Source organism: Macrobrachium nipponense, chromosome 20 (genome assembly GCF_015104395.2).
Source record: "Macrobrachium nipponense isolate FS-2020 chromosome 20, ASM1510439v2, whole genome shotgun sequence".
Taxonomy (NCBI): domain Eukaryota; kingdom Metazoa; phylum Arthropoda; class Malacostraca; order Decapoda; family Palaemonidae; genus Macrobrachium; species Macrobrachium nipponense.
In genome coordinates, this window is record NC_061089.1 from 44,503,742 (window position 1) to 44,520,500 (window position 16,759).

Sequence of the window (16,759 nt, forward strand, 5' to 3'; positions counted from 1 at the left end):
GTTTACCTGTTAGAGTACCAACGTTCCACGTAACTGCTCTTATCTTCCACTAACTTCTTTGGCCGCAGTCATGAACCCTGCGGTACTCCTTGCCCATTTATCACGCCAGTAGGGGGATTCAGACGCGAACTGTGTAGACGCTTCCTTTAAATTTTTTTTTCCATGTATATGGCTGCCATTCTCCCATGTTGTTATCTTTTCATCAACCTAAAGCTTTCTAATAAATTCTTAGCAGAAATTTGATTATTTGAAAAATAATACATACTCTTGACTAGTAGGTTGCTTTACTCAACAGGAGGTTGTCAAGGCATAATAATGACATCCCCCCTCCCCCTCTCTCTCATACAATTTTTCATGTGTCCTACTGAGGTTTTCACGAGGACTGTGTATCGCTGCACTTTGCTTTACTTGTTTGCACTTTCATTCAGCCAAACGGAAATGAAGAGAGAGAGAGAGAGATTTACAAGGAGTTACAAGGATTAGGATGTCTCAAAGGCTTACTAGTCCATCCCAGGAGACATCGTGTGCTCACTAATCTCTTGGAGCAGGTTTTACTGTTCATTCACAGTGTCCTAATGATTTTGTCTATCATTTTATTTTAAAACTCTTCCACACTGTTACTGTTTACAACTTCTGGTGGCAGTTTATTCCATGTGTCACATATCTTGTGTGTAAAAAAGTTCCCACAATGGGATGTGTTGTATCTCTTCAGTCCTAGTATCCATCCATTATTTCTTGTCTGGTTTTCGTGTAACATAAATAAGTTACTGTCTACTTTTGTTATGCCTTTCAGTATTTTGAATGTTTCTATTAGTGGTCCTTGCAATCGTCGTGTTTCTAAGCCATACATGTTCAGGCTCTCTAGTCATCTTTGTTTACCTATTTGCCTGATCGATGGAATTAAATTTGTGGCTCTTGTTTGTACCCCTTCTAATCTATTTATGTCATTTTTTAGTGTTGGTGACCAAAACTCTGGTGAATATTCAAGATGTCCAACTATTGATGTGTAGAGCTGCAGTACTGTTTCCTCGTTTCTGTACTAGAACTGCCTCTTTATGTATCCCACTAGTTTCTGTGCCTTCTTTTCAGCTTTTATGCACTGTTTTGTGGAATTTAAGTCCGTGGTAATTATGACTCCAAGGTTCTCCTCTTGTTCTACACTATTTATGTCATTCCCAAGCAGCATGTAGTTGGCACGATGGTTGCTTGTTCCTATTTGTAACATTTTACACTTATCCAAGTTAAAAGGCATTTGCCATCTTTTTGACCACTCCTATTTTCTTTAGATAATTTCTTAAACTTTCCATTGTATCTGGGTCCGCTGCATTTACACCTAGTTTGGTGTCATCTGCAAATTTAACTATCCTGCTAGTTAAGCCTACATCAGTGTAATTCATAATGTAAATAAAAACAAGAGGGACAAGGACAGAAACATGAGGCACTCTGCTTGTCACATCTGCCCATTCTGATTCCTCACCATTTATTACGACTCTTTTCTTTATAAGTTAGCCAGTCTTCAATCCAGTCTGCCATTTCTCCTACAATTCCCAAAGCTCTAACTTTTGTCATTAGTTTCTTGTGTGGAACTTTGTCAAATGCCTTTTGGAAATCTAAGTAGAGTATATCTGTTGCTCTACCACTGTCGTGAATACCAAGCATGTTATGAAAAAACTCCAAGAGGTTTGATAGGCAGGATCTGTTTGGTCTGAAACCATGTGGGCTGTTTAATAACAACTTGTTTCTATCAGTGTGATCTGCAATTATGGACTCAAAAATTTAACGAATGACCGACATTAGACAAATTAGTCTATAATTTCCCGGCTCTTCTCTTCGACCTTTTTTTGTAAACTGGAGGCACACTACTTAGTTTCCATCCTTTTGGTACCTTCGTTGTTTTGCACTTTTTCTGTTGTTTTTATAAGTGAGGAACTATCTTCTCTTTTAGCTCTTTAATATCTCTTGGATGAATCCCATCCGGGCCAGGAGATTTGAACTTGTTGAGTTTGTCTATTTTGTTTTTAATGTCTCTTCTGTAAATATTATTTTGTCCAACGGTTCTGCCTCTTCATATTTAATAGCAGGTTCCGGTATTGAGAGAGAGAGAGAGAGAGAGAGAGAGAGAGAGAGAGAGAGAGAGAGAGAATATGTTATGTTACTACGCTGGATTTCAACATTGCATCCTAACAAATACATGAGATTCAAACCAGGCGCTTCATTCACACCTACATTTTCAGATGCAAAGATCACCTGAGTTCTCTGTGCCTTTTAAATTCATATTATCCGCGAATCTAAGCTTGCCGAGGATGCCTCTACAACGAGGCACTTCCTTTGCACCTTGGATTTGAACATTACATCAATGTATCAATGGCACGTAGCTCTATAGTAGAAGGATCTCGTCCCCAAATCTCATTCACAAAAACAGCAAGAGTAGAGCAAGTGGCCATTCTTGTTAAGGCCCCGAGAGGAGGAAAAGGGGTCCGAAGTGAATGGAATCTGGCGGGATGAGTTTATGAATACACGGGTAAGAGAGAGAGAGAGAGAGAGAGAGAGAGAGAGAGAGAGAGAGAGAGGCCAAGGGAAGATAAACAAACACGCGCATGTGGCTACACTGCAGCGGCGACAGGACCATCTCCGCCCCCAGACTCCCCAGGCCCCAAGACAAACACATACCCCAAGACCCCTCCTATATCGGAGGTCCTAGGTAGACGGGGAAGTCCCAGGGATCCTAGGGATATGAGGGAGGGGCTACGTTACTGGTGTCTAGCCCCGTCTCCCCTCCCCCTCCCGCTCTCTCAGCGGTGACGGCGGCGGCAGTGCCTTCCTTCTTCTCCATCATCACCACCACCACCACCATCCGAGGCAGAGGCAGCAGCCCCATCAGAGCGGGGAGAGAGGAGAGCAGCCGCGAGCCGCCCGCGAGATTCAGCATTAGTGACTTTTCGGAGGTGGTGAGGTGAGGAAGGAGAGAGAAAGAGCGAGAGTGCGTGTGTCTTTCTCCTCGTCGTCCACACGATGGGGGTGGAGGAGTGTTGGCGAGAGTGTTGTGAATGGCTTTTTAAAATCCGATTGATCCGCGACGACCACCTCCTGCGGTCGCCCAATGCCCAACTCATTGACCTCTGCAAGTTCCTCAGGGATGGGGTCATGATCTGCAAAATACTCCACATTCTCGACGAGGACTCCATAGACTTGCGGACCATCAACCAGCGCCCCCAGAATGCCCAGGTCAGTAGGATACGCCGTCATGAGCTAGGATACGTGTGATGTGTCCCCCTCGATCGAAGACGACTCTGATGGGAATACCTACGTCTTAAGTTAGGGTAGGCTATCTTCTCCTTGAGGACGACTCTGGTAGGAACAAGCAAATAGGATCCCCCAGAATACCCAATCAGGATATGCCATATCCCTTGGTCGAGGATGAGTCTAGGCTAGTTGGAATAAACAGGCTCCCCAGAATGCTCAGGTCAGTAGGATACGCCGTCTTATGGCCTCCAGGGTCGAGGACAACTCTAGGTAGTAAGAATGCGTGGGAACTGTCATCCTTGAAGACGACTTTGGTAGGAGTAAACAAGTTGCTACCTAATGCCTACCCTTCCAGAATGCCCTGTCAGTAGGATACGCTGTCGTGAGCTATAGTATATGTCTGTTACCATGTGCCCCATGATAGAGGACGACTCAGGCAGCAATACATCGTAAGTTAGGGTACCTAGGCTAGCCTATGTCCCCCTTGGACGAGGAAGAAAAGGTAGATCCTACTATAGGTATATAACTATTCCGCGGCTATCTAGACTATGGCAGTTGTCGTTTTTCTATGCAGTTTTACCTGCTGAACAAGAATTTAAAGTAATATTTATTCGGCTGACTGTAATTTACCTTTGAACTCTAGCTATTAGCTAAACCCTTGTAGGAATAAATTACCTAGACCCCCCCAGAATGCCCAATCATTAGTAGCTAGGATATGCCCCTCTTGGTTGAGTACGACTGTGGAAGGAATATGTAAACCAATAGGTAGGCTAGGTACCCCTGAAATGTCCATGTCAGTAGGATACGATATGTCACCTTAAGCTATGTTCCCCAGAATAAACTATTTGTCTAGTGCTCCCATAGGCTAATTCCCAGGTCAGTATGATACCTATGTTATCATGAGCCAGAATAGGCCTGTGTTCACTCTGACCTCAGTTGGGGATAACTGGTAGAAGTAAAGCTTCCACAGAGTGCCCAGGTCAGTGGAACTACCTATACTATAGCTATTCTATTCCCTTTAGGGCTGAGGATGATTCTGGATTAAACTAGCCTATTATAGCTAGCCCCAGAATGCCTAGGTCAGGCGTCTCCTTCGCCATAAGCTGGGATACCTATGTCCCTGTTTGAGGACGATTCATGTAGGATAACCATTTCGTTAGTTGAGATAGGATTTGATCAGGTCAGTAGGATATGTCATTGTGAACCATCCTATGCCCTCTAGGGTTGATGACAACTCTTTTAGGAATAAACTAGCTCTCCCAGAATACCCAGGTCAATAGGATATGTTTTTGTGAGCTAGGATGTTGTCCGAGGATGTGATGTGCCACCTTTGTCAAGTTGACTCCAGTAGGAATAGTAAATCATCAACCCCAGAATGCCCGGGTCAGTCTAAATGTAGGATATGCCCTCCTTGATTAAGGATGACTGGTAGGAATAGGCTAACTAGCCCTTGAATACCCAGGTCAGTAGGATACATCATCACAAGCTATGATATGTCCTCTTTGTTCCCCTCTGTGGAGGACAATTCCTGTAGGATAACCATAGGATACCCAATCATTGTTTCATTCAAAGACAAGGTTGGCCAGGTCAATAGGATATGTCAGCTTAAGCTAGGATATGTCTGGTATGTTCTCTTCTGTTGAGGACCACCCATGTAGGATAATTGTAGGATAACTATAGTTGTTTCATTCATTGAGACAGGATTCAGCCTGACTGAGGAACCCTAGCTGTTGATTTGTTAATAGGGACAGGATTTGGCTAATTGTTGCATCATGGCATACCTATGACCATGTACTGGTCCTTTAAAGTACCACATAGGGTACGACTGAAATATGTACATTAACATAAAAGTATTTCAAAGGTACGGAGTACTTCCATAGCCAAAGAGCAAATGGAAGCGAGTTAGTCTACAGACATCTTAGGTTCTTTCCGTAGTTTTTAGAAATGCTAATTCAGTTAGCCATAGTTAAGTAGTCTGTAGGCTAGGTCCTTCAGATGAATCTTTGATATACCCAAATTGCAAACTGTTAGTTAGCCTATGTATGATAGAATTAGGATTTATCACTGGATCATATGCTGGATAGAATGAGACTGTAAGTTAGGCTAGGGTGTATCTTTAAATATCGTTGCATATTGTAATCCAGGTACGATACAGTGTCCTAGGATAGGTTAAGGTATAGCTTATCCCTGTTGTAAGAAATATTGTAGATCTGAAGCCCTGGACATATAAGCAGGATAGAATGAGACATAGTAAGTTAGGCTAGGGTGTATCTCTCTGTAAATATCATTGCATATTGTAACTCAGGTAGGATACAGTGTCCTAGGTTAGGTTAGGGTATAGCTTATACCTGTTGTAAGAAATATTGTAGATCTAAAGGCCTGGTAGGGCATCCTGGGTTAGGTTAGGAAGTATTCCTCTGATTACCATTGTTAAGTAAGTTGGGCTGGTTTTGAGCTCTTCCCTTCTACTGATATTGGGCTGACTTACGATAGCTGAGCACCATCATGTGTGCTACTGTAGTTTAGGCCTAGTCAGAAATAATCCAAAGCCTTGGATAAGTTTCCTCACAAATGTAGGCTAGTTTTGTGTGTTTATGTACTGTGGATTTTCATGAAGTACGTATTCTATGATTTTGGGACATTTTGGCCATACCGTGTTATTGGGACATTTTACTATAACCAGTTAGGCCATATTTATCTATGATTATGTGCATAGTTATTTCATAGAGTTGATAGCAAATAATGTGCCACCATATTAAACGTAGATTATCCGAGTCTTAGTGTAAAACCACTCATCATCTCCTGTGTTATTATATTGTCATTTTTTAAATTATTTTATTCAAAGGTCTTACCAAGTAATTATTGAGCTGTGGGATCCCTACCACAGCAGACCGAAATTCAAACTTCGCAGTGGTACTGTCATTGCTAGTGTAGGTGACAGGTAACCGCCCACTTCCAGTTGACAGGTGTGACAACACCACACCCCTCAATTCGATTTCTGCCAGCGGCTTCTGAGTAACATGGTGGTTTTGCAGAGCTTTGTTATTTTTGTATGGCTTTGATTTTCTTATTGAAGAATAAACTTTCTGAAGCCCTTCTTCCCAAGTTAGTCCTTTCCTCTGCAACTAAGAAGGCTCTGCTTTGTTGATGGGCAGCGGTCTTCTAGAGAGATCAAGGCAAAGCATTTTTTGCTTTTCTGCCATCGAAGCTCAAGAAGAAACTTTACCACTTCTACGTTACTGGAGAAGCTCCTTCTTTGGTAGTGTCTGCCTCCTCCCAGGGGGGACTTCTCCAACCTCATTGACACCAATGGAAGGTCAGCCTTTTCTTCTGCCAAAACATTCATCTCGTCTTCTGAGCTATACCATTTAGTCTGAAATCTCTTTAAAGTGCTAGAGATTTTTAGTTTTGTGGATTGGTCAATTGGGGCCGGAGGGTTGCCCTTCACTTCCTGAAGATTTTCAAGAGGACTGGCTAGGAATACTTTCTTGTGCAGACAAGTCAGTGACAGACGACATTGCTTCCCTGTTCACCATGTGAGTGTTTAAGAAGCGCGAACCTAGGTGTTCTTTTACGACAAAATGGGTAACAGTGACACAGAAGTCGGCACTTTATCTCCCCTCTTGACCAAGTCCCACCTGTTTCCTCAGGGTGCAGTCAAGGATATCCATTCAGTGCTTCAGAAGAAGTCGACTACAGACTTGTTGGCACAGTTGACTAAGAACTGTAAGACATCGGGAGCGCCTCAGTGGTGTGATCAGTATGGTCTTGATCTGCCACCTCGGTGGCCACGAATTCAATCCTCGGGCATTCCATTGAGGTGAGAGAGATGTGTATTTCTGGTGATAGAAGTTCACTCTTGACATGGTTCAGAAGTCATGCAAAGTGTTGGTCCTGTTGCTGAATAACCATTGGTTCCATGCACCGCAAAAACATTATACAAACAAACAAACCTAAGACATCAACTTTGGTTTCTGCACCTACTAAAACCTTTTCTCCTCTACAGCAAGAGCCCTTTCATAGAGGAAAGTCTCGCCCCTTTGCCAGACCTTGCTCCAATCTTCGCCTGTCTTCCAGGTTGCTATGAAACCCACAGCTAACCCTGCCGCCAAGTGAGACTCCAGTCCTTCACATGCCCATAGGTGCAGGGCTACATCATTTTTGGGAGGAATGGAAGGCCAGAAGCCTGGGTTGTACAGGTATTTCGTGTGGGCTACTCCATCCTTTCAACAGGCTGTTTGTAGTCCCCAAAGCATCGGGGAGCTGGAGGCCCATCCTAGATGTCAGCGCCCTGATTGTTCCTACATGATGTACAAACCCTCAGTCCTTTATATTAAGAATTCCTCGAAGCTGGAACATGTCCATTAAAACTCTTGAACAAGGTGGTTAGGCAGTACCTACTGCTGGTAGGCGGGGAGGCCCGGATGTAAACACATTGCTCGGCCATCTTCTGATAAAGACGTATGTTTCACGAGCTCTTGTTGCTGATGTCATTAATCTCAATTTTCCTGGTGGTATCTTTCTTTCATTATTTTATTTTTATTGAATATACTGTGTTTGATATTAAGGGCGTAACACACACTTATCATATCCTAATCCCTTTGATTTTAAGGGCGAGACAGTATATTTGTTGTAATTGTTAAACAGTATTTGCGCTTATGCTTTTAAGAATTCCCGGGAGGAAACTTGGGAGCTTTTCACTTGTTAGTTACTGCCTAACCGCCTTGTTCCAGAGTTTTAAGAGCCGTGTTCCAGCTTCACTGTAAAGTACTTCTTAATTTAAAGGACCTCAGGTTTGTATAGCTAGGAAAAATACAATTTTAACAAATTATGATATTTCTGAGACCACTCTTAGATTCAGGAGAGCATTTTGACTGTCTAAGTGAAGCCAATGACCTCAGAGCAGTTTCTACCTCATTAGCTTTCAGGTACAAGATGCCCCTTACTTTCATTCTGCAATCAACCATCTAGTATAGGTGACAGTGTTATTCAGTTGTTTTTATTGTGGTACTGTGCCCAGGGTGGGGGCAGGTTTTGAAGGTTTGTTAGCCTTCGGATAACTCCTTCACTGCAAAACTTCAACTGATGCTTTGTTAGCCATCAGAATACTCCTTTGGTGCAAAGCTCCCACTTCAGTAGAGGCGCTCCATGGCTGTACCGCCACGCCGCCACAGGTTAAGATGAACACCACCAGAGGCAGTATTCTCCTGCAGTAGCTCTCTTGACTGATAAGGAATGACAAGCATTGTCTTCAATGCTAGCAACTTTTTTAATACAAATTCATTACATGTCTTATGGTTTGGAGTAGAATATGTGTTTGTATCCCTCCCTCTGTCAATGTGGGATTCAGCTATGTAATTTCTTGGTAAGTTCATACTTATACATATAAAGATGACATTTAAAATTTTATAGAGTATATCCATCAAATAATTACAAAATCGGAGACCTTCCTCCTCCCTTTGTATGGACATAAGAGCGCAAACAGAATAAGATTGTCTGTTAAATCATTCCTTGTATATTCCTGTTAGTGGGCGGGACTAGTCATCTACACTAAAAACAATTGAGGCGCCAGCGCTAATTTTTAATTTAAGCTGTCGCAATAGTTTGAAACACTTGACTGTAATCACTCGGTAAGTATATATAAAACTTTTATTATAACAATGTAATTTCTTTTAAACAAATGTTTTTACATAAGCCAAAAATGTCAGGTCTGTGGTATCTTGTTACATGTTAATGCTAATACAGGTGTTTGAAGGTTAAGGATTTGGAAACTGTACTTTTTTGCCTTAATTTCAACAAGTCCCATTACGACATAAGCATATAATTTTATTGCATTCTTATTTGATTCACAAGAGTAAGTTTCTCTTCTATTCTGTTTTTCTACTTCTGAGCAGCCTGTATCAGACTAATAAGAGCCACAATTGAAGTATTGTTAAAACTTGGTAGCAGAGGGAAGTAAGGTAAATTGTAAATTTGCAACAAAGAACTGATATTCGCTTCACCTTCTCACAGTCTCCTTTTTATTCTGCATCAACTGGGATCAACACATCTTGACTATAATCAACAGAGAATTATACCCTCCTGTATTTTTAATTTTTGTGATGGTATTCCTTTGGTTTTTCAATCCAGTTTGTTCTGCAGTTTACTTTATAATGTAGAGACTTGTCCCTTTTTACTTACTGAAGCTTAGTCTTATTTTTCCATTTTTTTATAATTTTTTCCTTGTGCTTTTATCCTTTTCTTTGTAAACATACTTTGCTTAATGCTGATTTTTTGGATTCTGTGTTAATATTATTATTGATATTTTTTTTCTAGACTTGCAGAGCTTGTTCAAAGGATGTAACCACAATTCATCCATGAAAATTGCATAGAAGTTTAGTTAGATAGTTGGAAAGAGACCAGAGAGAAAAGTAAATTAGTAAACAATGCAGCTCTTGTTCAAAGACTGCTGAAAAGAGTAGTGAATACTGTCAATAGCTGTACTTCCTTTGAGATGTGTTATGTAAACACCTGATACATAATGACAGCTTAGAAAGCCAGAAAAACAAAACTGCTTTACTTTACTTGTTTAAAAAGACTTCCTTATACACCATTTTTTTCAAGGTAAAATTTCCTCATACCAGTCAATGAATGTCATTGAGTGCTATCTTGTTTTTCAGTTGCAGCATTTGTACAAGGTTTCATCAGATAGTTTAAATTCAGAAAGAAAATTGTTTACGGATGTAGTAGTTGTTAGGGATCCAGTGTACCATTTGTCATTCACAGTAGCATTTCACTTTTTCTTTCAGTTGATGTTTCTTCTGCCTCAATAAAACTGAATGTCTAAAGAAACTTATCATTTTTTTTAGAAAACTTTGCATTTGAATATATAATTTTATAAAAGTAACTTACCAAGTAATTACTTAGCTAACGATTATGCTTACACGGCATCCTAAATTAAAAAATTCGCGAACAATTGATTGTTGCAATGTGTGGGTGACAGGCCCTGCCCACTCCATTGGGAAGTAGCAAGCGACTGAAGCCAACGGCCACTATGAGTAGGGATTATACGTCTAAACCTAAGACAGACTCCAATCTAGCACTTCATTCTACCCCAAGTAACAATCTTTTCCCTATCCTCAGCCCTCCTACTCTCATGCTCAGCTTCCATACTTCTGAACCTGATGCTATTGCCAGTCTTGAATCTAGGATTAACATTAAGTTTCACATAAGTGACTTACCAAACAATTACATTAGCGGTACGCTTTCTTACCTGGCAGTCGAAAATTCAAATCCTGGCGGCGGTAGCAGCGTTGCCATCTTTTGTATAGGTGATACAGATCCCGCCCACTATCGGGAATACTTGGTATTGCTGAGCTTTTAAACTTCAATTCATTTTCTGCCGGCCACGGGGTAACACCGGTGGTTTGTTGCAGTCGACTTTCGTCGCCATTGTGGATTTTTTTTCTTTTTGGTGATGTACAATTTCTTGGTTGGCTTTTTTTGCTTCATCAGTTAGCTGCCTTGTCATTAACAAGTTATTACGAAGATGCCTGATGCTAGTTCTTCAGTTAGGTTTAGCAGCAGTGGCTGCAAAACTAGATTAGCTAAACTATGTTATGATCCACACTCCAAATGTGTTCATGTAGGAGTCAGTGTTCTAGCAAGGAATTAACTTGTGATGAGTGCCGTAGTTTAGATAAACAAGGTTGGAAGACTTTTCAAGCCCATTTGGATAAAATGGACAAAGATAGGAGAAGGAAACAGCGCTTAGAGCGTGTAGTAAAACTAGAGTAGAGATAACTTCCGTGCCTTTAGAGGCGAGCAAACCGTCACTATCCTCTCCACTTTTATCTAATATTTTACTTTTTGATAGTCATCCAACTTCAGTACCATTTACTCCAGACCAGGTATCCCATGTTTCCGATCCCAACACCATTTCCATGTTAGAGGTGCGTTCGTAAAGAGTCAAGCGATAAGGCCAGTGTTAGGCCAAGTGTCAGTATCGTGTCCGAGGAGGCGGCTGTCCGTTCCCCCTGTTCTCCTGGAGGAAGGTCACTGTCATACTCCCCACGACCCAGCTCCCGGGAGGTGACATACCGGAGGTCTAAGGGAGACTGGGGGAGTTTGCCCACGGTCAGTCGCCGACTCCGTTGACATAGTCGACTCGCGAGTACCCAGGAAACACCGCTGGAAAGGCGTAGATATCGGTGACGTGCAGTTGTCGTCCGACTCGGAAGTGCAATCGCATGTGTCGAGGCGAAAAGTGTGGAGTGATTTAGTGTCGCGTCCTTTGAAGAGATATGCCCAGCACAAGAGGGATGTCGCTGCCTGTTAAGAGCGCTCACGCGCTTGCGAGACTGACTCGCCTCGTTGTGTATTGGTAGGGGTTTCGACTCGTTCGCCTCAGTCGTCTCGAGTGGTTTCGACTCCCAGTCGTTCGTTTTCGAAGAAGAACCGTACGACAGCCACGACTCCGGTCCAGATTTTCGGGGAGGATCGTCAGTCCTCTTCGAATAGCGTATCTTCGGATGGAGTCAGACATTCAGCTGTGTTACATTCGCACACTTGTGAGACTGACTCGCATCATTGGATTCGTTGTACCGTTTTTTCTGCATAAAGGCAAATGAAGAATTTCATTACTCAGTGCTGTAGCCTGTGGTCGGAAAAGCCACGGGGAGTTGAGAGGTGTTACCAGATAGCCACACTTATATACGAAATTCCTCAAAACGACAACCCTGGTAGTGTGTCGATAGGATTTTCGACTTGTTCTCCTCATTCGTCTCGAGCTTTTTTCGACTCGTTCGCCTCATTTACCTCGAGCTGCTTCGACTTGTTCGCCTCATTCGCCTTGAGCTGTTTCGACTCGTTTGCCTCATTCGCCTTGAGCTGCTTAGACTCGTTCGCTTCATTCACCTTGAGCTGCTTGGACGCGTTCGCTTCATTCACCTTGAGCTGCTTGGACTCGTTCGCCTCATTCGCCTTGAGCTGCTTCGATTCGTTCGCCTCATACCGTCATACGTCTCGTGTTGTTTCGACTCCCAGTCGTTCATGTTCGAAGAAGAGCCGTACAACAGCCACGACTCCAGACCAGAATTTCATGGAGGATCGTCAGTCCTCTTCGGATAGCATATCTTCGGACGGAGTCAGACATTCAGGTGCGTTACATTCGCACACTTGTGAGACTGACTCGCATCATTGGATTCTTTGTGTACAGTGGTACCGTTTTTTCTACAAAAAGGCAAATGAAGAATTTCATTATTCAGTACCGTAGCCTGTGGTCGGAAAAGCCACGAGGAGTTGCCAGATGTCACCAGAAAGCCATACTTACAGACGAAATTCCTCAAAACGGCAACCCTGGTTGTGTGTCGATAGGATTTTTCTACTCATTCGCCTCATTAGTCTCGAGATGTTTCGACTCGCTCGCCTCTTACATCTCGTGTGGTTTTCAACTCCCAGTCGTTCGTTTTCGAAGAAGAGTCACGACTTCGGCTTCGCCCAAGGATGATTCGAAGGCCAAACCCTTGCTAGAGGATTCCGCTTTGGACCCATTTAATATCAGCAGCTTCAAGAATTGATGGTCTTTTTGTAGAAGACAACGGAAGAGGAAGACGGGGTGTTGGCCGACATATCGGAAGAGGAAACCCAAGACCAGGATTCAAAGACCTCTTCTGCTTATTCTAGTCTGTTAAGGTTCCTGTTGCAAACGTATCCGGACTTTGTTCTTTGAATCAGCTTCGCCTTCTTCCCCTCCGTCGATGTTTGGAAGGTAGGAGATAAACGCCTTCAAGATTACCAAAACCAGTCCTCGAAGAAAGCACTGAAAGAAGAGAAGAGTGGATTGCTAAGAAGAGGGAGTCAGGCAAGGCTTCGTTCGCCTTCCCTCAGTCGAAGTTGCAAATAAAAACTACAGGTTTTATGCGACAGGAGAAGTTCCTTCTTTTGGAGTTTCTACATCCTCCCAAGGAGACTTCTCCAGCCTTGTGGACTCTCACTTACTCTGCTCGCTGTGGCTAAGGCAACTAGGAATAGTCTTCCTAGTTAAGTCTCTCATGGTTGACGATTTCAATGGTTCGAATTGGGGACCTTAAACCACCTTAAACTACATCCAATTCCATTCCACTTCTTCATGCTTGAAATCTTGGAGGAACTAAAGATGGTTGTAGAGGCCTCTTTGCTTGGAAACTGCTGTAACTTCTTGGTGTCCCTCAGAATAACGAAATTCCGCAATCTCTGTTATAGGTGACTGGTAGAGCTTGGCAGAAGAGCTTCTTCTGCAGCTAGCAATAGCTTTTGACGCCCTTTGCGGAAACCCTTTTGCCCTGAACAGGTTCCTAACAGTCTGAATCCTGTCAGGGCCAGAGCGGACAACCCTTGGTGATATCGGTTGAAATGGTGTTATCTGAGAAGCGATGGATTTTGTGGAAATAATCTGGGGACATCCACCAGCAGATTGAGAAGGTCCGGGAACCACTCTTTCCTGGGCCAGAATGGTGCAACTAGAGTCATTGTCACATTCTGGTGTGATTGAAGCTTGTTCAAGACCTCTTTTATCATCCTGAAGGGAGGAAAAGTGTAAACGTCCAGTCCTGTCCAATCTAGCAGCATCGCATCTGTTCTCCACACTAGTGGTTCTGGAATCGGAGAACAGAAAATGGGAAGGCGATTGTTCCTTGATGTGGCGAACAGATCTTCCAGAGGTCCTGACATACACACTGTTCAGAGTCTTTTCTGTTGATAACACCTGATTTACCCGACTCAGTTCGGTTGCAATCACGTTCATTCTCCCTTATGCAATCTTGGAAGAAGGGTGATCCTCTTCTTGTTCATCCAGGTGAGGAGAACTTTGGTTATCTTGCTGAGAGAGAACGAGTGGGTCCCTCCCTACTTCCGCACATATGACAATGCTGTGGTGTTAGCCGAGTAGTCTGCTATGTTTCCTCCGGTGACTAAAGGTCGAACGCTTGTACTTCTAAAGGATGGCCTTCAATTCCTTCCCATTGTTGTGCAAGGTCTTTCTCATTCTGTCCACAGACCTGATACTCTCTTGGCTCCTAGGAGGGCTCCCCATCCGCTGGCTGAGGCATCTGAGAAGAACGGCAGGTCGGGGTTTGACACGACTAGGGAAATTCCTTCTTGTAATCTTTCCCTCGAGAGCCACCAACGAAGATCTACCGTTATCTCTTCCATCAGGGGGGAAACTAGTGAGTCCGACTGTGTCTTCCGGGACCAATTTGTTTTCAAAAAAATCTGGAGCGGCCTCATGTGTAGGCATCCTGACTTAACAAACTCTCCAGTGAAGCCAGGGTCCTGACTAGGCTCATCCATTCGAGAGCTGAGCAGGATGGGTGAACCAGAAACTGTTGGACTGGCGACAGGCTGGATTCTATCATCTTCAGGGAGAGGAAAACCCGAAAAGCTAGAGAGAATCCTCTGAGTAGGAATCAATTGGGACTTCTCATTGGTTTTTAAAATGCCCAATTGTTGTGTCAAAGTAAGCGTCTTCTCCAAGTCCTTCACACATGGACGACTGGATCCGGCTCTCAGGAGCCAGTCGTCTAAGTAAAAGGCTGTGTTGATCCTCATCAAGTGCAGCCATTTTCCCAGAGGAGCGAGAATCTGAGTAAATACTTGAGGTGTGTGGCAGACTGAAGCAGAGGGCTCTGGACTGGAAGACTCCTCTTGAAGACATATCTCAGGAAATTTCTGGACTGATGAATGGGGGCATGGAAGTATGCATCCTTCAGGTCGAGAGATACCATCCAGTCGCCCAGTTGGATGGCTGACATTACTGATCGACTGGTTTCCATTCGGAATTTCTTCTTCCGGACGAGGATGTTCAAAGCGCTTACGTCCAAAAGGGGTCTCCATCCCCGATACCTAGGGGACTACAAAGAGCCGGTTGTAAAACCCTGGGGAGTTCATGTCTGTTACCTCCTCTATGACCTTTTGGCTGATGAGCTCTTCTACGTCTTAGGCTAAGCCAAAGCTCTTATTGATCCCGTAGAGTATGCTGTCAAATAGACAGGTGTATTGGACAGTGGTGTATCCGATGAAAGGGATCACATATCTTTCTTGAAGCATCTGTATAACCTGCTGTTCTGCTCCTCTTCGACCCCAATTCCTCCCAGTAGCTGTGGAGTTTTGTCTCCATGGGTGGGTGAAGGACCTTTCGATCATTTATCTGTCATAAAGAGAGGCCTCTTGGTAGACTTGGAGGTGGTTCGTAGGTTAGTCTTTGTCTCTGCTACCACCTCGACTTGCCTCCTTGAAAGGTGTGCTTTTGGAAAGGTGAAGATTTGGCTACTGTCACCCGAGGTTCCTTAGGTCTTCTCACTGATTGAGACAGTAGATCATCGGTGGACTTGTTCTCGAGGTCCGACAGTACATGCTTGATGGTTTCTTCTGGAAACAGGTGAGTTTTATGCAGGGGGGAGAACAACAAAGCCCATGTTTGGTTCGTGGTTACTCCTAAAGATGTAAAGGAGCACCACCCTTCTCTCTTCTTGAGTACTCCCATAGTGAATAAGGCAGCCAATTCCACTGAACCGTGTCTCGCTGCCCTGTCCGCTCAGGACAACAGATTGAGCCAGTCCACTGGAAATCCTCATCCAGAGACTGACATTCATCAATTTTTTGGCTAACAATGTTATTGTCCAATCCAGAAAACTGAGACTTCTTTCACCTTGTATAAGTTCTTCAGGTGTCAGTAGCGGAAATGGTGTTGGGAGAGGAAGCATAGGGGGACCTGGTGTTTACCCTCTACTGTCTCCTCGCCTTGAGTTTGAGGTGTTTTGTGTTTATGGGAAGCCTGGGGGTACATGTACCTGAAGTATCCACCAGTTCTTATATCTGGTTAAGGGTATCATATAATTTTTAGTGTAGGTGATGCTGTTGTATAGTGTTATCTGGTCTTTTCGCCCAGGGCAAGGACAAACTATTATTGTTTTTTGTCAATCATCGGTGAACTTCCATGATTGCAAAAAAATCCCACATAGGGACGACCCTGCCACGTCTCCTACATGTGATGAGAGCACCGACCAGAGGCAGTATCTACCTGTAGCTGGTCTCTCACAAGCTAAGGTACTGCAGACATTATATATAATGTGAGCACATGTCTTATTTTTATTCAGAAAGCTGTTCATATACCCACCTTCCGGGTAATGTGGAGTCAGCTAATGTAATTGTTTGGTAAGTCACTTATGTGAATATGATATTTTTGTACATGAACTTTCCTGTCAGATATATACTTAGCTATAGTCTCCGACGTTCCCGACAGAATTTCAAATTCGCGGCACACGCGACAGGTAGGTCAGGTGGTCTACCCTTCCCGCCGCTGGGAGGCGGGTGTATGAACCAATCCCGTTTTCTAATCAGATTTTCTCTGTCGCTGGAACCGGCAACACCTGTTGTGGGTTCCTCCTGATAGTTGATTTCGCTCTCGCTTGCCTAGGATCTTTTTTGGACGGATTATTGCTGACGTACTGGATCTTTTTAGCTTGGCATACGCTTTTCGTGGACTGTATAGATATTGCTT

General features: G+C 43.5%; 1 protein-coding gene across 7 annotated transcripts in view; it reads left to right on the forward strand.

Moving 5' to 3' along the window:
• Window positions 1-2,599: 2,599 nt before the first annotated feature.
• Window positions 2,600-16,759, forward strand: part of LOC135225301 (protein vav-like) — a 208,022-nt gene continuing 193,862 nt past the window's right edge. For 3 of the 7 annotated variants that reach the window (XM_064264634.1, XM_064264652.1, XM_064264647.1), the window contains exon 1: window positions 2,604-3,225. In XM_064264634.1, coding sequence (XP_064120704.1) covers window positions 3,013-3,225 — 213 coding nt within the window. In that variant the 5' untranslated portion in view covers window positions 2,604-3,012. Of the gene's footprint in view, window positions 3,226-16,759 lie in introns of all 7 variants that reach the window. The other 4 variants (XM_064264671.1, XM_064264641.1, XM_064264665.1 and 1 more) reach the window with 4 other exon arrangements.